This window comes from Carcharodon carcharias, chromosome 34 (assembly GCF_017639515.1).
Source record: "Carcharodon carcharias isolate sCarCar2 chromosome 34, sCarCar2.pri, whole genome shotgun sequence".
In the NCBI taxonomy this organism is placed as follows: Eukaryota; Metazoa; Chordata; class Chondrichthyes; order Lamniformes; family Lamnidae; genus Carcharodon; species Carcharodon carcharias.
In genome coordinates, this window is record NC_054500.1 from 17,500,954 (window position 1) to 17,528,243 (window position 27,290).

At 43.3% G+C, this 27,290-nt stretch overlaps 2 protein-coding genes across 4 annotated transcripts in view; one reads left to right on the top strand and one right to left on the bottom strand.

Annotated features, from left to right (window-relative positions):
* Window positions 1–4,902: 4,902 nt before the first annotated feature.
* On the bottom strand, window positions 4,903–24,732 carry LOC121272516 (fukutin related protein). 3 transcript variants are annotated; one of them, XM_041179133.1, is made up of 5 exons: window positions 24,581–24,655; window positions 16,026–16,229; window positions 13,752–13,869; window positions 11,327–11,418; window positions 4,903–7,426 (listed from the first exon to the last, which is right to left on the bottom strand). In XM_041179133.1, the coding sequence occupies exon 5, from the start codon at window positions 7,247–7,249 to the stop codon at window positions 5,744–5,746; it is 1,506 nt and encodes a 501-aa protein (XP_041035067.1). In that variant the 5' UTR covers window positions 7,250–7,426; window positions 11,327–11,418; window positions 13,752–13,869; window positions 16,026–16,229; window positions 24,581–24,655; the 3' UTR covers window positions 4,903–5,743. The 3 variants fall into 3 exon arrangements, with proteins under 3 accessions (XP_041035067.1, XP_041035065.1, XP_041035066.1); XM_041179131.1 differs by lacking the exons at window positions 11,327–11,418; window positions 24,581–24,655 and adding an exon at window positions 24,676–24,732; XM_041179132.1 differs by lacking the exon at window positions 11,327–11,418 and having other exon boundaries at window positions 24,581–24,679.
* The window catches only part of LOC121272515 (striatin-3-like), a 49,910-nt gene continuing 46,854 nt past the window's right edge, over window positions 24,235–27,290 (top strand). Inside the window, exon 1 of the mRNA XM_041179130.1 lies at window positions 24,235–24,485. Within this exon, the coding sequence (XP_041035064.1) occupies window positions 24,273–24,485 (213 nt within the window). The 5' untranslated portion in view covers window positions 24,235–24,272. The remainder of the gene's footprint in view (window positions 24,486–27,290) is intronic.

Here is a 27,290-nt window from a genome sequence, read left to right on the forward strand (position 1 = left end):
TAGTTAACAGCAAAAGAGTCACCAATTACAGTACAGAAAACAATGGGTGATGCTAGGGCTAGAGAAATAATCGCAGAGAAGAAACTCATAGAGTAAACTTTGTTTGTGAAAGCTTAACACACTACAACATTCCCCTGTGTACCGTTCATACACAAAGCAATAGGTTCATAGATTCATAGAAATTTACAGCATGGAAGGCAGCCATTCAGCCAGTGCATGTGCTTGCTCTTTGAAAGAGCAGTCATGCTTAGTCCCACATGCTGGTTTTTTGTCCATAAAGTTGAAAATTCCTCACTCCTGAGTATTGGCCACCTCTCTGTTAAAATGATGGGATCTGCTTCCACCAGCCTTTCATGGGGGATGAATGGGGAGAAGGTAACATAGTAGTAATGTCACTGGATTAGTACACCAGAGACCTAGGCTAGTATCTGGAGACATGGGTCCAAATTGTAGCTAGTGGAATTTGTATTCAATTAATTGGAATTGAAAGCTAATCATGAGAAAACCTATCTGGTTCACCAATGCAATTTGGGAAAGGAAATCTGCTATCCTTACCTGGTCTGGCCTAAATGTGGCTCCAGACCCACAGCAATATGGTTGATTCTTAACTGCCCTTTGAAATGGCTGCAACCCACTCAATTCAAGGGTAATTAGGGATGGGCAACAAATGCTGGCCCTGCCAGCGACATCCAAAACCCATGAAAGAATAAAAAGAGTTTCTGACAACTCCCTGAGTGAACAGTATTCTCATCTGCCCTGTAATTCTTTCTTGTTTGATTTTGATTCCATGACTTCCAGTTATTAACCCACTCAGCAGAGAGAATAATTTTTCCCTGTGACTTGAGCAAAACCTCTCATTGTCTGGAAATCTCTATTAGGTCACATTCTCTGTTTCAAGGAGAATAGACCTAATTTTTCCAATCTCTCCTCACAACTGAACTCTATCATTTCCGGTAATGCCTTGATAATCTCCTCTGTCCCCCTTCCAATCCATTTGCATTTTTCCTGAAGTGTGGTGCCCTGAATTGTTCACCACACCCCAGTGCCCTGAATTGTCCACCACACCCCAGTGCCCTGAATTGTCCACCACACCCCAGTGCCCTGAATTGTCCACCACACCCCAGTGTCCTGAATTGTCCACCACAGCCCAGTGTCCTGAATTGTCCACCATGCCCCAGTGTCCTGAATTGTCCATCACACCCCAGCTGAGTCCTAACCAGAGATTTATAAAGCTCTAGCATGTTCTCTTTGCGTTTATATTCTATGTTGCTAAAAAGAGAGCCATTTTGCCAAAGCTTTTCATCTTGCACTCATCAGGACAAATGCAAGGATGCCAAACTTCAAATGATCACAACAATTTATACTACAGGAGAAAAGGGAGAATTCCATATATTTCATCTTCCTAATAAGCCTCCTTGTGGCATTTTGTCAAATGTCTGCCAAAAGTTCATCTACAGCACTACCTCGATGTATTGGGTCCAACCCCTGGTTAAATATATCTAACCTGGTCGCGTACTTTCCATTTACTATATCACTGCTGTCATAGCACTGCTTTAAACGGTTAGGGTAGCTGTTCAGGTCATTGGTGATAAACTGGTTGCTAAGCGAAAGTCTGATTCTTGAGCTGTGGGACCTGCTCCAGCATCCAATCGAAATGGAAGCAACTACCAGGCTTGGAACCATTCAGTACATCCTGTCTGATCAAAGAGATTCATACAAAACATTTATGAGTTATTCCAATGGCTCATCAGGTAAATGCTGCTGCTGGGGCAATGGAAAGAAAGGCTTGAATTCGTATAGTGCCTTTCACAAGCTCAGGACATCCCTAAGTGCCTTACAGCCAATGAAATACTTTAGGAAATGCAGCCAATTGAGCACAGCAAGATCCCACAAACAGCAATGTGATAATAACCAGGTAATTTGTTTTAGCGATGTCGGTTGAGGGATAAATATTGGCCAGGGCATTAGGGATAACACCCCTGCTCTTCAAATAATGACCTGGGATCTTTAACATATACCTGAGAAAGTAGACGGGGCCTTGGTTTAATGTCTCATCCAAAGGAGAGCACTTCTGACAGTGCAGCACTCTCTTAGTCCTGCACTGGCAGTATCAGCTTGAATTATGTACTCAAGCCTCTGGAGTAGGACTGGAACCCACAACCTTCTAATTGAAGGCCAAGAGTGCTACCCACTGAGCTATGGCTGACACTAGACTGAATGTCTTGCTTACTGTTGTAACATCTATAAACTGCTTTAAACATCAACAGAGGCAATCTTTGACCCTCTTGTTGTGGAGGAGTACAATGCTTGCTACTTGGCAGGAGCAACATAGTTTGACTGCAAGAGTAGCAAGGGGTGGGGGGGAAATAGCTAAACAGGACAACAACAACTTACGTTTTTACAGCACCTTTAACATAGTAAAACGTCCCAATCCACTTCACAGGAGTGTAATCAAACAAAATTTGACAACAAGATATCAGGCCAGATGACCAAAAGCTTGATCAAAAAGCTAGTCTTTAAGAAGGAGAGGCAGAGGAGGGAATTCCAGAACTTAGGGTCTATGTGGTTAAGATACTGCTACTAATGGTGAAGCGCTGGAAATCCAGGCTCTAGGCCCAGTCTGGGCTAGGCCTGTTGGGGGAAGTGATAGGGACATTACACTTAGCCTTAATGCCCGGGTTGGACAGAGGGAAAAGTCAAGACAGCATTTCCACTGCTCCCGATCACTCTCCTCGTTGGATAGTGTGTATGTCAATGGTTGAGGAGCAGGTTAGGCTAAGATGTCAATGTCCTCTATAAACAGATAGCATGCTGATGCCCACTGTCTACATTACACTTGTGACTAGACTTCAAAAGTACTATATTGACTGTAAAACGCTATGGGATGCCATGAGGTCGTGAAAGACACTGGGCTGAATTTTGCCGTCAGCGAGCAGGGGGCGGGACCTGCTCGCTGACACGGGATGACGTCAGGGGGAAACCCTTGACGTCATCCCGCCCCATTTCAATTTTCAGGAAGGCGGGGGCTCAGCCGAATCAGCTGTGCGCCCGTTGACCTGTCAATGGCCAGTTGAGACCATTGACAGGATCTTTGACACAATTAAAGGACCTACCCGTCCAACCTTAAGGTTGGTGGGCAGGCCACAAGCCCTGGCGGGCAATCGAAAAAACATTATACCTCAACCACCGGCGGGATGAGGTTTCATGTAGGGATTTAAAAAGTTTAATAAAGCTTTAGTGTAATTAATGAACATGTCCCGTCTCATGTGACATTGTCACAAGAGGGGGACACGTTAAGGAATTTTTTTTTCTCTATTTTTAACGTTTTTAAAAGTGTCAGCGATCTCCCTGAGGCAGCACTTATCCTCAGGGAGATGTGCGCTCTTTTGTGCGCATGCGCAAAAGAGCACGCTCTCGCTTTTGGGGAATCCCTCCCCCCCACACAGGAAGTGCATAGCGCTCGCTTCCCGCCAGACGGGCCTTAATTGGCCCGCCCACGTAAAATGGCGGCGAGGCCCGCTTCTCCGGCGGGGATCGGCTCCCTGCCCGCCGGAGATTGGGTTGGGCCCGCCCAGCGGCAGGCAGAAAACTCTGCCCACTATATAAATGCAAGTCTTTCTTTATCTAGAAGTGCTTTAAGAACAGGAAATTGGGTGTTGTGCCTGTGGCCATGAGTTAGGCTGAGTGAGGGGGGAAAATTGTGGTGAGGGAGAAAGAAAAGCCAATTGTGGAATTTTCTTGCTGGTCACAGTAAAGAGTTAACTTCCATCACTTAATCTTTAAGGGGAAATGGTTGAGATGGTTTTAATTCTTTCCTGTAAGTGTGGGCCGGTTACATTGTTGGACCGCAGCGCTGGGCAATGGGAGACGGCTGACAAACATAGAGGAGTTTGCCAAGAAGTTTTCCAGCTCGGATAAGAACAAAAATCTGCCAATCGGCAAAATTGCTGCGAGCTGCTTAGTTGTTTGTAATTTGTCTCAGTCGGCACAGTTTACAGCTGCACCGATGTCATTAGATGTCCAGTATGTGCTGCTGTCTTGGCAAGAATTTGACTGTGTTTCATGGTTTGTCGGACAAAGGGGCTCTGTTAAATGATTGCACTGCCTCATTGGAAGGGCCCAGCTCTGGTTCCACATTCTACGCTGAGTTAACCGATCACGCTAGTATGACAGGAGGGTGAGGTCCTTGGGCAATATCTTAGGACTCCCATTTCTGATCAGGAACAGCGAACTTTGATGTAGGACTCCAAGAAAGAAAGACTTACATTTGTATATCACCTTTCACAACCTCAAGGTGCCCTGAAGTGCTTCATTAAAGTACTTTTGAAGTATATTCACAGTTGTAACATAGGAAATGTTGTGGCCAATTTGCGCTAGCAAGCTCCTACATATAGCAAAGAGATAATGACGAGATAATCTGCCAAATGTAGGTTAGAACACTTGAAGGAACTCCCTTCATCTCTTGAACAGTGCCATGCGAGCTTTTGCATTCACTTCAGAGGGCATTCGGGGCTTGGATCTAATTATCTCAAAGACAGCAATACTGACAGTGCAGCAACCCCTTAGTATTGCACCTAAGTATCGCATAGCTTATGTATTTCAGTGTCTGGAGTGTGGCTAGTGGCTCACAACCTTTGAACTCAGAGACAAGAGTGACATCATTAAGCCAAGGAGATTGCTATGGTCAAATAGGGTGAGGCCATGGCAGCATCTGTATATGAGGCCTACTAGTTTGACACTAATAACCAAGGAATGGAGAGCTAATGAAGGTGACAGAGTGGATAAGATGCGAGTTGCAGAGTATTGGATGAGCTGGAATTTGTGTCCAGGATTTTGAACAAAGAGCTGGAGAAACTGAGCTGAAAAAGAGTGTATAAATCAAGAGAATACCTGAAGTCTGGATTGGGAATTCTATTTAATGGGCAGTGGATTGAAGTTTTGACATGGCATTAATGGCACATTCTTCAGGGAGTACATCAGTGATTTAGCCATGGCTTGGGTCATGTTTAGCCCAGGCCATGAACAATCACATAACAACTTCTAATGGTCTGCATATTTTAACAGTTCAAATTTTACATGCACATAATAATCTTAGGTCATTCTATTTTCTCAGCTCAGTTGGGTTCATAATTCTGTATGGGTGGGAGTTTGAGATGCCCCCTTCCTCCCCTCAAAATTTTGTCTCTTCTGTGCAAATTTGCCTCTTTACAACCCCATATTTGTTCATCCAAGCCATTGTTCTAATTTGTATATTTAAAGATGCAAAGCTCCCACCCTAACTTTGGCTTTAGTGGTTAAAGGAACTGCTTGGTGCAGCATCGAGACAGAGGATCAGAGGCCTTGCGTTTGATCTCTCACTATTCAGCTGGTCTTGTGTGGGGAATAAGATCAGCTACGGTTCCAGCTGCTACGAAGATACAGCACCTTCTGTTGGAAAGGACGAGTGTGGATCCCCGGCAATGTTGGGATCAGGCTAGTCTTCCATCTTCCAGTAACTCGCTAACAATCACTGTCTGGTCCCCTAAATCGAGAAGGGCCAGATAATGCCCCCATACTCACGGAACTATACCCCAGGAAGATCCAATGCCTGCAGGAAAAGAATGGGGAGGAGGAAACAAATGTGAAATAACAAATATCTGGGATATCATTTTGAGGTAATACCATATCTCAAAAAGTTCTAGCATCTGAATTGCTTGAGTATTGGCCCTATAACTCATTCCAAGATGTCTACTATCCTCCATATTTAGTCCATCTTCTCCAATTTTTTCTTGGCAGGGTTTGGGTACTCAGGGTTTTCGATAACTCCCTCTCCAAATTTCAATTCCAAGAAGCGCCTGTGATTGTTGGGTGCAAGAGCAGTTATCCCAGCAAACTGCATGGGGACCAATGGCTTCAGAAAGTGCTCTGGGAACTCCACGTCCTGCTTGTGATCCATCCAAGTGTTTTTGGTCATGATTCCTTCTCTGGCATAGAATGGCCACAAGTCAACGTGCAAGTGGTTGCTTTCGCTGTACTGCACTCGGTAGAAGTCTCCTTCCACAGCCTTTTCCCACACGTAGCCATTTTCATCAACAACTGAACCAGAGTCCAGGCTCCTCAGGAACTCGCAGTTCTCCACATCATCCAGATAAATTCCAAGATCCACATCATAGTCCCATGGGATGATGTCCTGATGACGGACTGCTCCAAGAAGCGTTCCACCCTCTAGCCAGTAGCGGACACCTGAGGACTCCAAGATGTTTATGACATACTTGGTGGTCTCACGTAAGGCTTTGAGGCAACAAGGCGGAGTCCACCTGTTCTGATACAGGTACTCTGGCGTGTCATCATGCACCGTGCCAAAGCAGCGAGGAGTGTCTTTGTTGCACCCATACCACTGCTCCTTTCCATTGGCCTGCACCACATGCTTCAAGCCGAAGTCTTTGAAGAGTTGGGCCAACCTCGCTTTTTCGTTGATGTCAGCTTTCCAGCGGTTATGGGCCGACATGAACAAAGAGCGGTGGTACGAGGAGAACATCACACTCTCTGTCATCTTCACTTTCCAGCCACGCAATGAAGACTGAACAAAGAGGGACATCATGAGTGGCCTTACCATGGGCTGAGAGAGGTTGAACAAATCTTCGGTTCGAAGAAGAACCACAGCATCTCCATCAATGGCATCACAAACCTGGGCTGGAGAAAGGCTGTAGACTGCGCTCCACTCCTTAAGACTAACCCGCAAGTTTAGACACTGAAATTTTTCCGCAGCCTGAATAGGAGCTGCCACCATTCGAACCTTTCCTTTGTTGGCCTCAAATTCTCGAAGAAGACGATCAAGCTGCTGAGTTGAGTCCAACTGCACCCCATCAGGCACCAGAAGGGTGTATTCGGTGTTGATGTAGAACTCGGGTCTGGTGATGTAGTATGGCTGATCGGGAGATGCATTCAACAGCACCACCTGTATGTTCTGCTTGTCGGGTAGACCCAACGGCGGGTATGGCAGTTTGTCAGCCACCACCACAATGGGCTGGTCAGGCCTTTCCTTCCAGAAGGATTGCACTACACCTACCACCCAATTCTCAAAGTCTTCGAACTCTCGTATCAGCACAGTGACCCCAATGACCCTTGAAATCGCCGACCTCCTGGAGGCAGCCTTCCCTGGGTCTTTGTGCTTCAGCATTTGTTGTTGAGTTCTGGAGACGTAGTAAAGTACAACTAGATTCACCATTATTGCCCCGGTCAGCAGCATCTGGCAAAAACTAACCCGCATTGTGCTTTTTATAAATTCAGTAGTGTTGGTAATTAATTAGTTCAAGTAGCAGCTTTTCTTGAATAATCTCTTGTTGCCTTTTGACATCACAACAATTAACAATCAAGCCAGGATCCTGATTCTTGGACAACTAATATTTGCAATTAATTCACCAGAAATGCATGGTCTTCAATGGATCTAAAAACAAAAAAGAAACATTTATGGAGTATAGAGAGCAAAATACCCATCAAATAATGAACACCCACAGAATGGAATCTCCCCAGTCTGGTCTTTCTGAAGATACAAGTCAGTGAATACTTTGCACTTGTAGAGTACCACCTAAGAGAACTTAAGAAAATAAGAAATAGGAACAGGGGTAGGTTGTATATGGCAACTCAAACCCGCTGCACCATTCAATAAGATCATGCCCGAACAACAACAACTTGCATTTATATAGCACCATTAATGTAGTAAAATGTCTCAAGACGCTTCACAGGGGACTTATAAACAAAGTCTGATACGGAGCCACATTTGGAGATATTGCGGCAGATGACCAAAAGCTTGGCCAAGAGTTGTTTGAAGGAGCATCTTAAAGGAGAAAAGAGGAGGTAGAAGTTTAGGGAGGGAATTCTTGAGCTTAGGGACCAAGCAGCTGAAGGCACAGCCACTTAAAATGGGGTCATTAAAACCAGGCATGCTCAAGAGACCTGAATTAGAGAAGTGCAGATATCTTGTAGGGTTGCAGGTATGGAGGAGATTACAGAGATCAGGAGGGGCAAAGCCATAGAGGGATTTGAAAACAAGGATGGTGATCTTAAAATTGAGGCATTGCTTAATTGGGAGGTAGGTCGGCTAGCACAGAGGTGATGGGTGAACGGTACTTTCTGAGAGTTTGGACACAGGTAGCAGAGTTTTGGGTGACTTCAAATCTACAGAGGGTAGAACATGGGGTGGGCCAGCTAGAATTGCATTGAAGTAGTCAAGTATAGAGATAACAAACGCATGGATAAGGGTTTCAGCAGTTGATGAGCTGAGGCGGGGCAGAGTTAGATGATGTTGCAGAGATGGAAATCAATGGTCTTTGTGAGGGTGCAGATATGTGGTTGGAAGTTCATCTTGAAGTCAAACTTACGCCAAGATTGCAAACAGTCTGGCCTCAGACAGATTGTCAGTGGTTAAAGCACGGAGTTTGTGGCAGAGACTGAAGACAATGGCTTTGGACTTCCCAATAATTAGTTGGAAGAAATTTGTGCTCATGCAGTACTGGATGTCAGATAAGCAGTGTGACAAATTGGAAACAGTGAAGGGGGTCGAATGAGTTTGTGGTGAAGTAAAGATGGATGACATTCGCACACATGTGGAAACTGATGCTGTGTTTTGGGAGGGGCGTCATGTAAATAAGAAATTAGTGGGGGGGTTGGGGTTAAGGTTAAATTCCTGGATACCAGAGGAATCTAGGTGTGGGAGCGAAAAGAGAAGCCATTGCAGGTAATTCTCTGGCTACGACTGAATAGATAAGAAAGGAACCTGGCAAATGCAGCCCCACTCAGCTGGACAATGGTGGAGAGGCATTGGAGGAGGATGGTATGGTCAATCATGTTAAAGACTGCAGACATGTTGAGAAGGAAAGGAAAGTTTATCTTTGTCACACTCACATAGGACGGCACTCGTGACGTCGATAGAAGCGATTTCAGTACTGTGGTAGGGGTGGATACCTGATTGGAGGGATTCAAATATGAAGTTCCAGGAAAGATGGGCATGGATTTAGGTGACAATCACAGACTTTAGAGATGAAAGTAGGGTTGGAGATGTAGTGGTAGTTTGCAAGGACGGTCAAGGGTTGGTGTTTTGAGGAGAGGGTGTTGATTTCAAATTTGAAGGAGAGGGGGCAGTACCTAAGGACTATTTCTAGATCAACTCCATTTATCATATCTCCATAACATTTGATTTCCTTCTTGTCCAAGAAATTTTCAAGTAGTATGTAATCTTCCTGGTCTCACTCTTTTTATTGATGTTATGGGCATTGCTCTTCTGAAATTTTCTCTTCTTTTCTAAATGTATCATTCCATATCCTCCTCCTACATTGCTTTCACATTGTGTTGAAGTCCAGACTCATCAAACTGTCTGCTTACTCTGTTTCTTTCCCAAGACTTCTGAACTGTGGTGTCCTTGCCTTCCTCAGTCTGCCCTTCCTTCAACAATTTTAAAATCTTTAAAAATGCAAACTTGACATCCACTAATCCTCACTTTCTGGTTTACCTCAGCTTCTGCTTTCTTCTTGCTGCTGCTGCCCAATGTTGTGAGCCTTGGGCCTTTAATTGGGAATTCTCAACAATTACATATTATCAATTGTATTTGTTTTATTTGCATGGATTACTGGGTGGGGAAGGATTGACTGTAATTTTGCATTAATGAGGGATGGAAATGTCCTAAAATTGTAGCTAAGAAGAATATCAGAGTCCAGTACAAAATTGCCTGATGCAAATGGCACTGACCTGGATAAGCACTCTGGGGGATGGCCATCATTTGTTTCCTCGATAAAAATAATTTTCAGTGCTGCCACTGAGTTTAGGTAGTGTCATTTCTATCAATATGTGGTGCCATGCTCTACCAAAATTCCAGTTACTGAAGACTGCAAACTTCTTCGATTAATCTTTGAGAGAGCACTTTTGCCCTGAGTCAAAAGGTCTTGAGTTCAAGTCTCATGTCAGTGAATCCAAAATCCAGGCTGACACTCCAGTTCTAGTACCGATGGAGTGCCAGCTGCATTGTTGGAGGTATCATCTCTGGATAAGATATTAATTCGATGCCCCCATCCGCTCTCTCAGGTGGACGTTAAAGATACCACCACATTTTTGAAGAACAGCAGGGGAGGTTTACCCAGTGGTTTTTTTTATTCTTTCACAGGATGTGAGCATCGCTGGCTAGGCCAGCATTTGTTGCCCATCAGTGGTAGTGACCTGTCTACTTGAACTGCTGCAGTCCATGTGGTGTAGGTACACCCACAGTGCTGTTAGGGAGTTTCAGGATTTTGATCCAGTGACAGTGAAGGATGGTGTGTGGCTTGGAGGGGGTGTTGGCATCTGCTGCCCTTGATCTTCTAGATGGTACAGGTTGTGAGTTTGAAAGGTGTTGGTGAGTTGCTGCAGTGCATCTTGCAGGTGGTAAACATTGCTGCCACTGTGCGTTGGTGGTGGAGGAAGTGAATGTTTATGTTGCCAATAAAGCGGGCTGTTTTGTCCTGGATGGTATGGAGCTTGAGTGTTACTGGAGCTGCACTCATCCAGGCAAGTGGAGACTATTCCATCACACTCCTGTCTTGTATCTTGCAGATGGTGGACAGGCTTTGGGGAGGCAGGAGGTGAGCTATTCTCTGCAGAATTCCCAGCCTCTGACCTGCTCTTGTGTCCTGACCGATATTAATGCATTAACCAACATCTTAAAAAAAAACAAGCAATCTTGTCATTTATTTCATTGCTGTTTGTTAAATCTTGTTGTGCACAAACTGTCTGCCACATTTCCTATATGACAAGCGACTACACTTGATTAGTATTTCAGCAACTAGGAAGGCGTCCTGAGGTCATAAAAGGCGCTATATCAGTTCAAGTCTTTTTATTTTTGTTTGCGTTGATGGTGACCACCACCCTGCTCCTCCGCCATCAGTTTCTCCACTCACCAGCACTTTCACTCCAAACAGGAGTGTGTTTCCGTAGTATCTTTGCTCCTCTTCTCTCCAACTACCTAAGTGAAGAAGTTACCAGATGCTCTTGCAGCTAAAACAGTCACCATTATGCTCGGGTTAAAGTCAGAACCTAAATAAAACATTGGTGGGTAGAGCAGAATGTAAGTTGCCTAAAGGATCAACCAGTCAAGTCAGGCTGGGACTGAGCACTGACAGCTCCCACACTCATCCCTAATTAAAATTCAAGTATGGAAAAACAGACTGGGGCAGAAGCATCCAACATGACCAGCTGGATCAAGAATGACTTGGCTGTTAAAAAAACATAAAAACAAACAGGTGCTTTACATGCAAGGTCTTGTCACTGAAAGGATTTTATCCTTTAAATAATAAGTTCAGGCCAGTCAGTTCAAACTCACAGGGTGTTGGCTCCTACTGTTTCCAAGACTTCAAGGAGTGGAATTTCCTGGCAGCCAATTTGACATCAGAATCAGACACAGACTGTACCTTTCTGGTTGCAATCAAAGGAAGAAAGCAAGAGCTTGCAGTTATACAATGTCTTTAAGATCTCAGGTCCTTCCAAAGCTCTTCACTTTGAAGTGTAGTCAGTGTTGTAATGCAGGAAAATTTGGCAGCAATTTGCGCAGAGCAAGTTCCCACAAACCAAAATGAGACAATGTTTTGTTTAAAGAGTGATGTTGGTTGAAGTTTTAAACATTAGCCAGTACACGGTGGGGAGAGCTCCCCTGCTTTTGAATTGTGCCACTGGATCTTTTATGGCCACCTCAGAAGACAGCCTGGGTCAACATCTCATCTGAAAGATGGCACTTTTGATGGTGCAGTGCAAATAGCTGGAAGATATAATTTAATAAAAAATTTCTCCATATTCTCTCTCCACAGATGCTGCCTCACTTGCTAAGTATTTCCAGCACGTTCTGTTTTTATGTCAGATTATTGGCATTTTGCTGTTGTAATCGTTCATAACGTAAAGCGTTAGTGTACGTGACCCTGCCGTGGGACTGGAACAGCCTCCTGACTTAGATGCTAAGACTATGACCAGCCTCCCACCTGCCCTGTCCATTTTTAAAAATGACCTCTTTATTCAATGACCTCTTTATTTTGAACAAATCGCCAATGTGCATCAGCGATGCTCAAGAAGCCAGAATTGGAGGGGTACAGAGATGTTGGTGGGTTGTACAGCTGGAGGAGGTTACAGAGAAATCTCTGTCTCTCCATCTCTGGAACCTCCTCTGGCTGTACACCCGCTGAGATCTCTGTGCTCATCAGATTCTGGCCTTTTGAGCATCCTCAATTTTCATTGCTCCTGAATGTTGTCCAGGTCTTGCTATTGGCAGGGACTGCTTCAGTATTTGAGGAGTTGTGAATGGTGCTAAACATTGTGCAATCAGCAGCAAACATCCCACTTCTGACCTTACTGATGGAGGGAAGGTCATTGATGAAGCTGCTGAAGATGGTTGGGCCTAGGACACTACCCTGAGTTTTACAAACTGAGGGAACAAAGCCCTTCAGGACACTTCTCTTAAGGTGATGGCCCTAAGATGCTGCTTACAGCTGCAATAAGAACATAAGTATGATGGGTAGATGGGAGGGGAACATCGTCTGGGAGAGAAGAGTCTAAAGGAACTTGCTGCTATCCAAGTTGTTTTTTAACCATCTCGTATAGCATGTTGTCTTTCCAGTCCCATATTCCACTGCCTAAGAGTGCGAGCGGACAATCTTTAGCTTCCTGCCTTCAATTAAGATGTGTGCAAGGAGAGCAGCAGATTAGTATACTTCCTGGCCGACTTGAACAAAAGCATATAGGCCAGAAGAACCCAGAAGCTTTATTGTGTCAGTTTTCTCCCTCCCATCTCCTGAAGATGCTAACTCGGGAGCAGGTGTACTCTGGTACCCTCCCCAAGACCTGATTTTTCATTCGTAAATGCAAAGAAACAGTTTCTTCCATCTTTAGTCTAGATGTTTCTCTCACACTATCAGTCCCAGAAGTGAGGTTTTGTTGGTGATTTCTGTGCATTATAGGATATGACCAAATGGCCACAAAGCTTGGATTGATTGAAAATAAACCAAATTAATTACTAAATGGGGAGTGCTATAAACTAGTCAGCAGTCCTTGAGTTAAAGAGAAAAAGAGTAAAATAACCAGAATTCTGTCTCCAAGCCATTATCAAGTTACCCCTGCTGGAGTGAGAAAAGGCTGGGGCTCAGTGAAATATCTCTATCTATTCCAAAGCCTAACCAATTGATCAAGGTACTGGCACCAACAGGACTATACCCCAATAAGAATCAGCAACTTCAGGAGAGAGACATTAATGCTTTTTTTGATGAGAGGATAAAAAAACTGAAGGGGCAAATAAAACAATTGAGATACCTTGGTATTATAAAAATAAAAACTTGCATTTATATTTCAAGCAGTAACGGCAGGGCATTCAACTAAGATGGGCATTGCCCAATGCATCAGGTACAGTCCTTAATCAAGTGGTTAGGCTTTAGGATGGTTAGAGACATTTCACTGAGCCTCTTCCTATACACAAGGAGTTATTATGGTTTAGTATCCTATCTCTGAGCCAGAAGCTCCAGGTTCAAATCCCAATCTAGGACTTGTTGAGCATGAAAGGAGCATTTATGGTGCAGTTCATCTTATGTCCCGACACATGCACTTTCTAGAAAGTGTTCAAGCATAATAACTATGGCTGATTCTCTCCACCCTAGTTCAGGGATGCAACTGTAGCACTTGGATTTTTGCCTGCTGGTTCATCAGATGGAGGATCAAAACTGGGAGTCTACTTTATTTTTTTTAAAGAAACAACATAGACAGAGATTTACCTGAAATTAAGAAACAGTTTCTTCCACCTAGATGCTTCCCTCACACTCCCAGTTCCAGAATTGAGGTTTTGTTGGTGTCTTCTATGCATTATACGACAATTCCAAATGGCCACAAAACCTGGATTGATTGAAAATAAACCAAATTAATTACGAAATGGAAACAGGTCATATCATAGTGTAATGGGAGTGCTGCTGAAGCAGATGGGAGTGCTATAAACTATTCAGTGGTCCTTGAGTTAAAGAGAGAAAAATTAAAACTAGCCAGAGTTCTCTCTCCAGGCTATTTGCACACAGCAGGCTCACACAAACAGCAACAGGTGAAAATGACCAGATCATCTGTTTCAGTGATGTTATTGAGAGATAAGTATTGGCCAGTGCACCAGGAAGTTGTCCCCTGCTCTTCTTCAAAATAGGGCCATGGGATCTTTTACTTCCACCTGCTGGAATGAGGAAAGGATAAGGCCCAGTGAAATATCTCTATCTATTCCAACCACTTGATCAACGTACTGGCACCAACAGAGCTTTATGCCAATAACAGTCAGCAACTTCAGGACAGGGACATCAACATTTATTTTTGATGAGATGATAAGAAAACTGAAGGGGCAGATAAAACAACTGAGATACTTTGGCATCATTAAAATAAAAACTTGCATTTATATTTTGAATGTGTTAGCTGTGGCCTAGTTAGTAGTGTTCTCATCTCTGAGTCAGAAGATTGTGGGTTCAAGTCCCACTTCACAGACTGGAGCACATAAATCTAGGCTGGCATTCAGAGTGCAGTATTGAGGGAGTGCTGCACTGTCGGAAGCAACATTAAACCAAGGCCCTGACTGCTCTCTCAGGTGGGTATAAAAGATCCCATAACCCTATTTTGAAGAAAAGCAGGGGACAACTTCCTGGTGCACTGGCCAATATTTATCTCTCAATAACATCACTAAAACAGATGATCTGGTCATTTTCACCTGTTGCTGTTTGTGTGAGCCTGCTGTGTGCAAATTGGCTGCTGCATGTCCTACAATATAACAACAACTACACTACAAAAGTACTTCATTGGCTGTGCAGGTCTTTGGGAAGTCTTGAGGTCATGAAAGGGCAAAATAAATGTGAGTCCTTTTATTTTTATACATTGCATTGATGACCTCAGGAAGTCCTAAAGCGCTTTACAGACTCATGAAGTACTTCTGAAGTGTTGTAATGTAAGAAACATAGCAGCAAATTTTCAACTTCTGCTTATTTTCAAAAATGAGGAACACGTACAAATGCTTTTATATTTTAGCATCTGATCTATTGAGTTGCGAAGTGAGAGGGAGAACAAAGGTTGACAGAGCTCAGACAGACCGACAGGTAGAACACCATGCCACCCCTGCATATATGGGGTCTGGTCAGCTCCTGACACTAAGATAAAAGCAAAATACTGTGGATGCTGGAAATCTGAAACAAAAACAAAAATAGCTGGAAAAACTCAGCAGGTCTGACAGCATCTGCAGAGAGGAATACAGTTAACGTTTCGAGTCCGTATGACTCTTCATCAGAACTAAGGAAAAATAGAAATGAGATGAAATATAAACTGGTTGAGGGAGGCTCGTCATACGGTCTTGAAACACTAACTGTGTTCCTCTCCGCAGATGCTGTCAGACCTGCTGAGTTTTTCCAGCTATTTTTGTTTTTGTTTCAGCTCCTGACACTGCCTCGTTCCATGTCCCGAAGGACTAGCCCTCCACTAGCCCTCCAGGCCGTGTTGCACAAGTAAGATGCATCCAACTGGCTGTGGCCCAGCTCTCAGTATCTTCACTCTGAGACCCAGGAGACACAGCTTTCCACTCCTACTCTCAGCTGAGCTTGGGTTGCCAACTTTCTCCCCACGACTCCAGTCTCCACGATGTCTGTAGGTTGCAATACATCAGCCAGGGTGTCCTCTTGCTCTTTATGTTTTAACAAGCCTGTATGCAGCAGCTGCTGAGTCCTGCATCAGTCAATCAAGGGGAGAGAGCACAATACGACTGAACAATGAGACACTTCAGGTCCAGCTGAAGAACCCTCTCCCTAAAAGCTGAAAGCAGAGGCAGTCAAGGCCACCTGATAGCTTCTAGAAATTGTGCTATTAAATATTATTATATAATTTTATTCTTGACTGGGCTCTGTACACTGTATTCAGAACAAGGCATTTGGTGTCGTTTACGGAAACCATATTTACAATTTCAATGTCACTTGCACACATCTGTGGTCAAAGGGATTAGTATTATAGATTTCTTAAATTTATAATTTTAATAATACCTTGTTTCACAATAGTTGGCTGCTAACGAATAGACTGGGTTCAAGTTAGTGCGTACTCTCATACGTGTGCTCCCTGGTGTAGGGTCTGTCTGCAGATGCAAGTTGGAGTGTTCCATGCAGGAGCAGGGTTGCCAAGCCTTTAGGATTGGCCTGGAGGCTCCAGGAATTGAAGGTTAATCTCCCAGACACTGTTGCGAGAAAACACTGGAAAAAAACATACGGTATTTTTAAAAATGTTCTTTCAACACTCCTGTTTATTAGTACAGTTATAAAAGCATTGGAGTTGGGAAAAACCTATCTGACTGTTAAGGTTGGCACCAGAACTGACAGGTTACAGCTATCACAAAAGATTTAACAGGTTGGGGCCTTTTCCTTAGTATTTGTGCCAGAATCCAAAACTCAGGTGGAAGGTGGGGTGGGAGGTGCTTAAGTCCAAGATATTTTCCTATTGGATTTATTAGTAAATAAGGAGAAATTTCTTCACTTAAAGTGGATTGAATGTGGAACTCAATATCTCAGGAAGTCTAAGCAAATAGCTTTTAGGTGCTTTCAATATGAAATTAGAGGAGTACATGAAAGAAAAGAGAATAGAAAGATATGTTGGCTGAGATGAGGTAGAAGGAATGGGAGGAGACTTGCATGGGCTATAAACATCTAATTGGGCCAAACAGATACATTCCAATGAGAAAGAAAAATTCCAAGGGGAGGACCCATCATTCGTGATTAACTAAAAAAGTTAAAGACAGTATCAAACTTAAAGAAAAGGCATATAATTGTGCAAGGATGGATGGCAGATCAGAAGATTGGACAATATATAAAAAACAGCAAAGAATGATTAAAAAGTGAATAAGGAAGGAAAAATTAGAGTATGAAAGAAAGCTAGTTAGAAATATAAAAACAGATGGTAAGAATTTCTATAGATATTTTAAAAAGAAAAGTGTTAACAAAGTGAGAGTTAGTCTTATAGATAATGAGTCTGGGGAATTAATAATGGAAAATAAGGAGATAACAGATGAATTGAACAGGTATTTTGCATCGGTGTTCACCTCAGGGGATACAAGTAACATCCCAGAAATAGCAGCAAATCAGGAAATGGAAGGGAAGGAAGAACTCAAGAAAATTAGTCAGGGAAGTGGTACTGAGCAACTTGTTGGAGCTGCGGGCTGACAATTCCCTAGGTCCTGACGGGCCTCATCCTAGGGTCTTAAAAGAAGAGGCTAGAGATAGTTGATGCATTGGCTTAAATTTTTCAAAATTTCCTAGATTTGGGAAAGGTTCCATTAGAAAATAGAAAATAGCGAATGTAACTCCATTATTCAATGAGGGAGAGAGACAGAGAGCAGGAAACTACAGGCCAGTTAGCTTAACATCCATCATAAGGAAAATGTTAGAAGCTATTATTAAAGATGTTATAGCAGGGCAGTTAGATGATTTTAAGGTAATCAGGCAGATTATTTATCTAAATTATTATTTATCAATATATATCAACATGGTTTTGTGAGAGGGAAATCATGTTTAACCGATTTATTGGAGTACTTTGAAGAAGTAACGTGCTATGGATAAAGGGGAATCGGTGGATGTATTGTACTTAGTTTTCCAAAAGGCATCTGATAAGGTTATTGTGGAAAATAAAAGGTCATGATGTAGGGGGTAACATACAACATGAACAGAAGGTTGGCAAGCTGACAGGAAACTGAAAGTAGGCATAAATGGGTCATTTTCTGGTTGGTGGGATGTACTGAATGGTGTGTCACAGATATCAGTGCTGGGGCCTGAACTTTTTACTATTTATATAAATGACATGGATGAAGGGGCTGAAAGTATGGTTGCTAAATTTGCTGATTATACACAGATATGTAAGAAAGTAAGTTGTGGAGAGGACATAAGGAGGCTACAAAGGGATATAAATTAGTGAGTTTGCAAACTGCTGGCAAGTGGAGTATAATGTGGGAAAATATGAAATTGTCCATCTTGGCAGGAAGAATAAAAAAGAAGCATATTATCTAAATGGTGAGAGATTGCAGAGCTCTGGAATGCAGAGGGATCTGGATGTGTTAGTGCATGAATTGCAAAAGGTTAGTATGTAGGTACAGCAAGTAATTAGGAAAGCTAACAGAATGTTATTGTTTATTGCAAGGGGGACTGACTACAAAAGTAGAGAGGTTATGCTTCAGCTATACAGAGCGTTGGTGAGACCATATCTAGAGTATTGTGTACAGTATTGGTCTCTTTATTTAAGGAAGGATATAAATGCATTGGAAGCAGTTCAAAGAAGGTTTACTATGCTAATACATGGAATGGGAGGATTGTCTTATGTTGAAAGGTTAGACAAGCTAGGCTTGAATCCACTGGAGTTGAGAAGAATAAGAGGCAACTTGATTGAACCATATAAGATTCTGAGGGGTCTTAACAGGTAGATATTGGAGAGGATGTTTCCTCTTGCGGGAGAATCTAGAACTAGGAGTCACTGTTTAAAAATAAGGGGTTGCCCATTTAAGGCAGAGATGAGGAGAATTTTTTTCTCTCAAAGGGCAGTGAATATTTGGAACTCTCTTCCTCAAATGGCAGTGGAAGCAGAGTCTTTGGGCAGAATCTTCTGTTTGGCGTGCAGGGGCAAGCCCCACACGCTGATGCATAAAATGACGTGCGGTGATGTCAGGTGGGTGTCCTGAAGTCACCGCACGTCATTCCAATTTTTCATTCGGCAGGCATGCACCGGAGTCGGCTGCGGGCCTGCCAAACTGTCAAAGGCCTGTTATGGCCATTAGTAATCTAATTATTCAATTGAACAGGGCTGCCCGTCCAACCTTAAGGTTGGCGAGCAGGCAAAGAGCCCAGGTGGCCTTCGCACTTTTCATGAAACCTCATTCCCGGGCGGGATGAGGTTTCGTGAAGGGTTTATTAATTCAATAAAAATTTTCATGAAAATTCATAAACGTGTCCCAGCTCATGTGACACTGTCACATCAGGGGACACGTCTGAATAATTTTCTTTTTTCAATATTTCATTTTGATCTCAATCTCAGAGGCAGCTCCATGCCTCAGGGAGATTCGCGCGAAAGAGCGCAGGCCCAGACTCTCCCTCCTCCCCCCCGCCCACACAGGTAGTGCAGCGCTACTGGGCGTGCGTCACGCTGGGCAGGCCTTAATTGGGAGGCCACCTAAAATGGCGGCGCGCAGCTGATTGCGCATGGCGACTGGCCCACCCGACAGGGAGAAAATTCTTCCCTTTGAATATTTTTAAGGCAGAAATAGATAGATTCTTGATAAGCAAAAGGGTGAAAGGTTATCGGGGGGTAGTTGGGAATGTTGAGTTGAGGTGAGGAATGTCGAGTTGAGGTCAAAATCAGATCAGCCATCATCTTATTGAATGGCGGAGCAGGCTCAAGGGACCGAGTGGCCTATTCCTGCTCTTAATTCGTATGTTTGAATGAATGGCCTGTTTCTGTGCTGTATATTCTCTGTAATCAAGAATCATCCAATTAAGTAATGAAGAGTCTTTTCGCTTTCCAACTGGCCATGGGAGGACATGGTACTGTGAGGCTGGTTGCCAATGGCAGGAGCATCGGAGTATATCAATGGAGACAGGATCATCTGATGAAACCTCCAGGAATACATTTAACTGGAGTTGGCAACCCTATTCAGGTATCATTACAGAATCTTTGGTACATCAATACTGATCTTCATAGCTGATTTCCTTTTACAAAGAATTCCTGTTCATGGCTATGCTTTTGTGATGGACCGATATACCAACAAGGCAATTTGGAATTAACCCATCCTTGACCACATTCATCCCTGTCCGAGTAAATAATAAAAAGTAGAGTACGACTTTGACATGTCCACTTTGCAATGACTTGTGGCTGGGGGCTTTTTTTGCATCAACCAGTTCCTAATGGTCATGGCTTTGGATATAAAATTGTTCCATTACTGCTAATAAAAGGTGTGGTTCAGTGAATAGCACTCTTGCCTCTGAGTCAGAAGGTTGTGGGTTCAAATCCCACTCCAGAGAGTGGATGTAATCTAGGCTGAAACTGCCAATGAAGACCTGAAGGAGGGCTACAGAATTTAAGGTTCCAATTTTCATATCAGACTTTGAACCAAGGCCTCAGCACTAATCGACGAACAGCAAGGGAGTCCTTCCTGGTGTTCTGGTCAATATTTACAGGAGAATGGCAGCATAGTGTTTAAACTACTGTACTGGTAATCCAGAGGTCTGGACTAATGATTCTGTCAGCCCGAGTTCAAATTCCACCAGGGGGAATTTAAATTCAGTTAATTTAATATAAATCTGGAAGAAAACAGCTAATATCAGTAATGGTGACCACGAACTTATCAAATTGCCATAAAAACTCAGCTGGTTCATTAATGGGCCTTTAGGAAAGGCAACAGTCCTGTTCTGGCCAAAATATGACACCAGACTCATAGCAATAAAGTTCACACCAAGACTTCAGTGCTGACACTCCAGTGAACTACAGAGGCAGTGCTGCGTAGTTGGAGGTGCCAATTTTCAGGCTCCGTATGCTCTCTTGAGTGGATGTGTAAAAATCCCATGGCACTATTTCATAAAAGAGCAGATCAGATATCCCTGGTGTCCCGGTCAATATTCATCACTCGTTAACATCACTAAAACAGATATAAAAGCAAAATACTGCGAATGATGGAGATCTGAAATAAAAACAAAAATTGCTGGAAAACTCAGCAGGTCTGACAGCATCTGTGGAGTGAGAAACAGAGTTCAAAACAAAACTCTGAAGAAGAGTCATATGGACTCAAAACGTTAACTGTCTTTCTCTCCACAGATGCTTTCAGACCTGCTCAGTTTTTCCAGCAATTTTTGTTTTTGTTTGAGAAACAGTGTTAATTGGACTTGAAATGTTAACTCTGTTTCTCTTTCCACAGATGCTGCCAGATCTGCTGAGATTTCCAGCATTTTCTGTTTTTATTTCACTAAAACAGACTATCTGGTCATTGTCACATCACTGTTTGTGGGAGCTTGCTGTGCTCAAATTGGCTGCTGCTTTTCCTGTAACTGTGACTACAATACAAAAGTATAATTGGCCAAATAGCATTTTGAGATGTCTGTGTTTGTGAAAGACACTATATAAGTGTGAATCATTTTTAACTGCTTTCTGATAGGGCCTAGAATGCCACTAAATTGTATTCAAGAAGGGAGTTCACCACCTTCTCAAGGGCAATTAGGGATGGGAAATAAATGCTGGCCTTGTCAGCGATGGCCACATCTGGGAATGATTACAAGATTCATGACACTGTGAACTCAATGAAAATCAATTGTATCTCCTATTTTCTTATATATTATTGAATGGCAAATCATATTATAGTTGAACATTTACAGGCAATATTATATAAGTACCATGATTAATATTGAAGGATATTGGGGCAGAGGAAGGAGAAGGGGATTAGATAAGTTGGAGAAAAACACTGAAGCGATCTTGATAAGACTTTTTGGCCTATTTCTGTACTGAAATGTTATGAGTATGGTGAAGACACACTAGAAAAGAAGTTAAGTGAGCACCAAAGCACGGTGGACTTGCATCAGTTAAGGTAATCTGAATCAATCCATTGTCTATGTGGCAAACATAAGTTGTGGGACACTTTTGATTGTTTGTTGGCCATAGGTTGTTACGCAACTCTTCTGGGAGGTCTGATCGTGTGATGTCTGATTGCAAAGAGCCTGATCACAAGACGCTTGCTGACAGGTTGTAAATGCTATTGTAGTTATTTCATAAAGGTCAGATCCCTTGTAGTTTATTAATGTTCCTGTTGGCTTTGTGCTCAGAACCAGAAAGCCTTTTCCGGAGGAGACAAAAAATAATGCACAGGCGCAAAGCTCTACCTTGCTCCCAGGCTGCTCACAGCATTGCCCAGAAAGTCAGTTCACAATTCTGTGTGATTCCCAGGCAAATGGGAAGAGTTGGCAACCCTGGTTACGGGAGAGACTGATACCTGTACTCTGGACAGTTGCTCATGCACATTGAAGGAATGATGATTGTAAAGAAAGAGTAATTTATGTACACAACTTCAGGTCATCCCAAAACCCTTTACAGCCAATTACATATTCTTTTTGAAGTGCTGTTGTGATGTAGGAAAGGCGGCAGCCAATTTACACACAGCAAACTCCCACAAACAGCATACATGATAATGACTAGATGATCTGTTTCACTAATGTTGGTGGAGGGATAAATATTGGTTGGGACACTGGAGATGACTCCTCTAATAGTCTTCAAAATAGTGCCATGGGAGCATTTCCATCCACCTCAGAGGACAAACGTGACCTTGTTTTAAAGGCCTGACATTGGGAGTGTCAGCCTTGATTTTTTTGTGTTAGCTGTGACTCAATTGGTGGCACTCTTGCCTCTGAATCTCTAGGTTCAAGTCCCACACCAGAACCTCAGCACAAATATCAAGGCTAACACTAGTGCAGCACTGAGGACGAACTGCACTAACCACTAACGAAGGTGCCGACTTTTGGGTGAGATATTAAACCAAAGCCCCATCTGCCTTCTTGGGTGGATACAAAAGATCCCATGGCATTATTTTGATGACGAGCAGGGGAGTTGTCCCTGGTGTCCTGGCCAATATTTATCCCTCAAGCAACATCACAAAAAAGATTATATGGTCATTATCACATTGCCCTAGCTTTCCAGGCTAAAGAACTTCAGGACATTGAGAAAACACTCACTGAAGATCAATGTTCTCTGGGAGCCTACTTCAGAAAATGGAGACTTTGACCAAACAGTGCCAAGACTGTCGTTTCATCTTTCCACTTGAAGGCCAGGGAAGCAATTCATGTCCAGTTCTGTGGCTGACCACTAACGCAGACCCAATGCCAAAATATCTTGGCATCACTCTTAACTGTACATTGACCTACTGGCAACATCTCCAGCCACTGGAGCCAAGGTCAAGACAAGAGTGAATCTCATATTAAACTAGCAGGTACTACCTGGGGCAGTGAAGCCAACACACTAGGCACTTTTTCACTCACCCTGGTCTACAGCAGAGTACTTCTGTTCAACCTGGCTCAACAGCCATCACACAAGATATCCAACTCCAGGAAGCCATGAGGATTATGGCTAGGACACTAAGACCAACATAACTCGAGTGGGTTCCTGTGCTAGCTCAAACTGAATCTCCTGATGTCTGCAGGAAAACAAACCATCCTCCTCAAAGAACACCAGCGACTGACAGCAAACTCCCATTGACACATAACCTCAAAAAGAAACACACTCCTTTGAAATTCCTTAGCCGCTACTGGAACATCTTACAAATTGACGACAGCCCCACCTCTCAATGGCGCACCTCCAGATTGACTGCAAACATTACCAACCACAACCTGGTAACTGACCCAAGTGGTGAATTCATAGGAAACATAGGCACACAGGACTTAGGAGCAGGAGTGGGTTTCAAGTTTCAAGTCCCAGGTTTCAACCTTCCACAGAAAATCTGGACAACCCTCAGCCGCTTGAGGGTGGGCCAGCGAAGATGGGGACCACTTGCTCCATAAGCAGAATGCAAGGAACAGCTCAAATTGTGACTGTAGCCAAACAAATGAGATCATTGCCCATTTACTGAACTTCTGCCCTGAGACAGCCAGTCCTGGTTGCATCACAACCAGTTATACTGCATCAGCTAAAGTGGGTGAACTGACTGTTAATCTCCACATCGAACTATAACCTCTTCCCCAGGAATAAGAATTTAAAAATTGCATTGCTGCTTGTGGCAGTGTGCTGAGCTCAAATTACCCGCCGTGTTTCCTACATCACAACAGTGACTGCCCTTCAAAAAGTATTTCATGAGGTGGTTTGAGACCGCCTTAAGATGGTTTGAAATGTGCAGTGGTCATGAAAAGTACTATATAAATGCAAGTTATTTCTTTCTGCAGAGCGCGACTCCAACCCACAACCTTCTGACTCAGAGTGCCACCCACTGAGCCACAGCTGACACTAAAGACAGTGTTTTTTTTAAAAAATAGTTAATTAACAGGGAGATTACAGCATCATGTGCCTATACAGATGGTGCCCTGTGCTTCCCTCAGACAGAGACAGAGACACATACACACCCAGATCCTTTCTTCTCAATGAATGACTTTTGACTGGAGTGTGGGATGTTGTGGTGGACATTATTTGGCAGGAAGTCTGCCCTCCGCCGGCGGTAGGGCGCATGCGCCGCCCATTCAGGCGGACGGGGAGCGCACTATCTGGCAGGGAGACAAGGACGAGGCGGCCAAGAGATGGAAGGGCAGCCAGCCGCCATGGCTTCAGCGCTCGGCGGCGCGGGCTGTCCGAGCCCGGCGGCCTCGCCGACCTTGGAGAAAATCACCTCAGAAAACTCGCCCGAGCCGGATTCTTACACGGTGCCGGGGATTTTACACTTCATCCAGCACGAATGGACGCGGTTCGAGATGGAAAAGGCGCGATGGGAAGCGGAAAAAGCCGAACTGCAAGTAAGTGAGAGACAGACGGTGGTGCGGAAGGGGAAGGGGAAGGGGGGGGGGGGGGGTGCTGTGGGAAAACGAGGACCAAATTCCGTTTTCCCTACCTTTATCGGTTCTTTACGTCGAAAGCCACCCATAGCTGAGGAAAAGCGAGCGCGAAAATGTGCTTCGTGAGAGAAAGAGGCTTTTTAAATTTTACCTTCTATTGTTGCGGAGGGTCGGTGGTGCGCCGCCATCTTGGATTTAAAGATGGCGGATTGTGGTTATGTCATTAGCCAAAAAATTCTACTCAGATATTGGCATCATTAACACTTTTCATCATAATTTGCAATCGGTGCTATTCATACAATGCATCAGCATGGAGTCTGACATTGTTTTTAAAATTTACAAGTCAAAAAAACGTCTGGCTTGTTGGAATTGCCTCTCCAAATGTCAAAGATCCCTCCTACAAATGCTATCGCTTAAGAATGTGTCTTTTTTGCTCTTGTTTAATAGGATGTGCAGTAATTTAAAAGTTGCTAAGTGCTGTTCTTCTGTCACTCCCCATAGATGCCTGGCCCTGCTTGAAATCAGCAGGTTGTATGATTTTGAGTTGCAGTACTGTCATGAGGACTTGGTTTGCATTGATCTGTATGTATTGGAGAGCTGCCAGAGTCCCTCAAACCAAATTTCACTGAGCTCACCAGGAAAGGTGGATCGAATTCCAGCGCTTGCACTGTACAAAAACAAGAGGGGGGAAAAAATCGATGTCAGCTGCTGAAATCACTTAGCATTTTGCATTTGCTAAATTGCTTTCAGCTTCAAACCATTTTGGCGTTTCTTTATGGGTAATGCACCTTGAATTTACTGTTACCTGATTTAAGAAAATGTGGCCTCGAACGTACAGATGAAAGGTCAGACCAGGACATGTGCAAATATAAGCCTAGTCCTGTTGTGACTGAGATTTTTCTTGATGGATTACTTTTTTTCACAAAAATCTGACTTGGAATTTATACTTAAGGTTGTCCTTTGTCTGTTCCCTGCTGCATTGTAGCTGTTGAAATATGATCTGCAGCCATTCTTTAATTGTCCTCTAGTCTGTACGGTGACGCTTGTTCTTTCAGACCACAGAGCCAGTCCTAAACTAGGACACAGACTCCTAAATTTGGGACAATCAATTACAATTTTTTTAAACAATTGGGGTCACCTTCATATAAATCAAATTTATAAAGTATGTTAGGAATTTTAGATCAGTTCAGTTTAGAACTAAAAATTATGTACGCGACAATATTGTATCAAATTGGGGTCAGTGGGGAAAAAGTAGCTGACCTGATGTAGCCAAGGCATAGCAGTGAGTAAATTTCTCTGAACGGCATGCATGAAGGCGTCAGCATATTTACTAAATGGTCATGTATTGACTGAAGAATTAAGAATTGGTTATGTGTTTGGATTATTTATGTCACTATGGCCCATTATTTCATAAATATTAGAGGCAGGGAAGAGGGAATGATTTCTAACTATTGAGTTAAAAGTGTATTATATTATCCTGGGGTGTTTTGTCCTTGATTATTTTCCCCTCCTCCCCCTCTGCATTAATGCCTCCAGTATGCTGCTTCTGAAAACAGTTCAATGTGGTTGCTGGAACTCTATGAACAGCTCAAATAAAGACCCATCTTAAGAATGGATCAGTGGAAAGAGATGCATATTTTCTGAGCCCCATTTTTTTGGACTTGGGGCATAGGTTCAGCATCTGTGCATTTTTTTTATTATTAGTGTATTGACATTGTTCACAAGGGTGGCTTTTATTTCCTACCCTGGTTTCCCTAAAGGATGGTCATGATGGTTCCCAAACTACTGTGTCTGTGTGGTAAACGTGTTCTCATGGTGCTGTTAGGTAGGGAGATCCTGGACTTTGACCTGATGATAACAAAGGGATGATGATTATATGCCCAAGCCACGATGATGTGTGACTTTGAGGGGAACTTGGAGGTGAAGGTGTTTTATGTATCTGCCACCTGTGCCCTTGTAGGTGGTGGAGATTCCCTAGTTTCATAGGTACTGCTGAGAATCTTTGGCACATTGCTTTGACAGCACATCCTGTGGACAGTATATACTACAATCTATGCCAATGGTGGATGAAGAGGGTATTTAAGCTAGTGGATAAGGTACTGATCAAGTGGGTGCATTGTCCTGGAGTTTCTTCAGTGTTGTTGGAGCAGCACCCATCCTAACAATTGGAAAGTATTCCATCTCAGTCTTGACTTGCAGTTGGTAGAGGTGCTTTTGAAAGTTGGGAGATGAGCCACTTGTCAGCATATTTACCAACCCTGCCCTGTAGTAGTCAAATCATTTGTCTGGCTAGTGCAGTTCAGTTTCTGATCAGTGGACCCTTGGAATCTTGATCGTCAGGGACTTGGTGACGGATGCTTGAATAATTTACTATATCATATCATTGATGTAAAGACACATGGAAAAGCCCCTAGTTTGACCTTCTAAAGAGAGCTTAGCATGGTAGTTTAAGTATCTGACAGCTTGGCTTCCAGCTATGAGAGCAAGAGTTCAGATTCTGTAATATGTGTCACTCGGGTTTATTTGTTTCAGTCGAGCAGCATTTTAATAAAAAGTACAACTTTGTCACCACCACTTAGAAAAATGGTCCCAGAAGTTTGTATAATTCCCTTTTGTATCTTTTGCCAATTATTCTCTCCTCTTTACATGGAAGTCCTACTTAGAAATAGTTGCTTGGACATTGCTCACTTCTCAGTACAATGATCAATGGCCTTTCTACATCTGAGAGTCTAGGCAGTGTATGCTGGTCGATAATTCAAATAAGGG

Bases quoted from the DNA above. Each gene is read 5' to 3' on its own strand.
- LOC121272516 (XM_041179131.1), bottom strand. From the start codon at position 7,249: ATGCGGGTTAGTTTTTGCCAGATGCTGCTGACCGGGGCAATAATGGTG.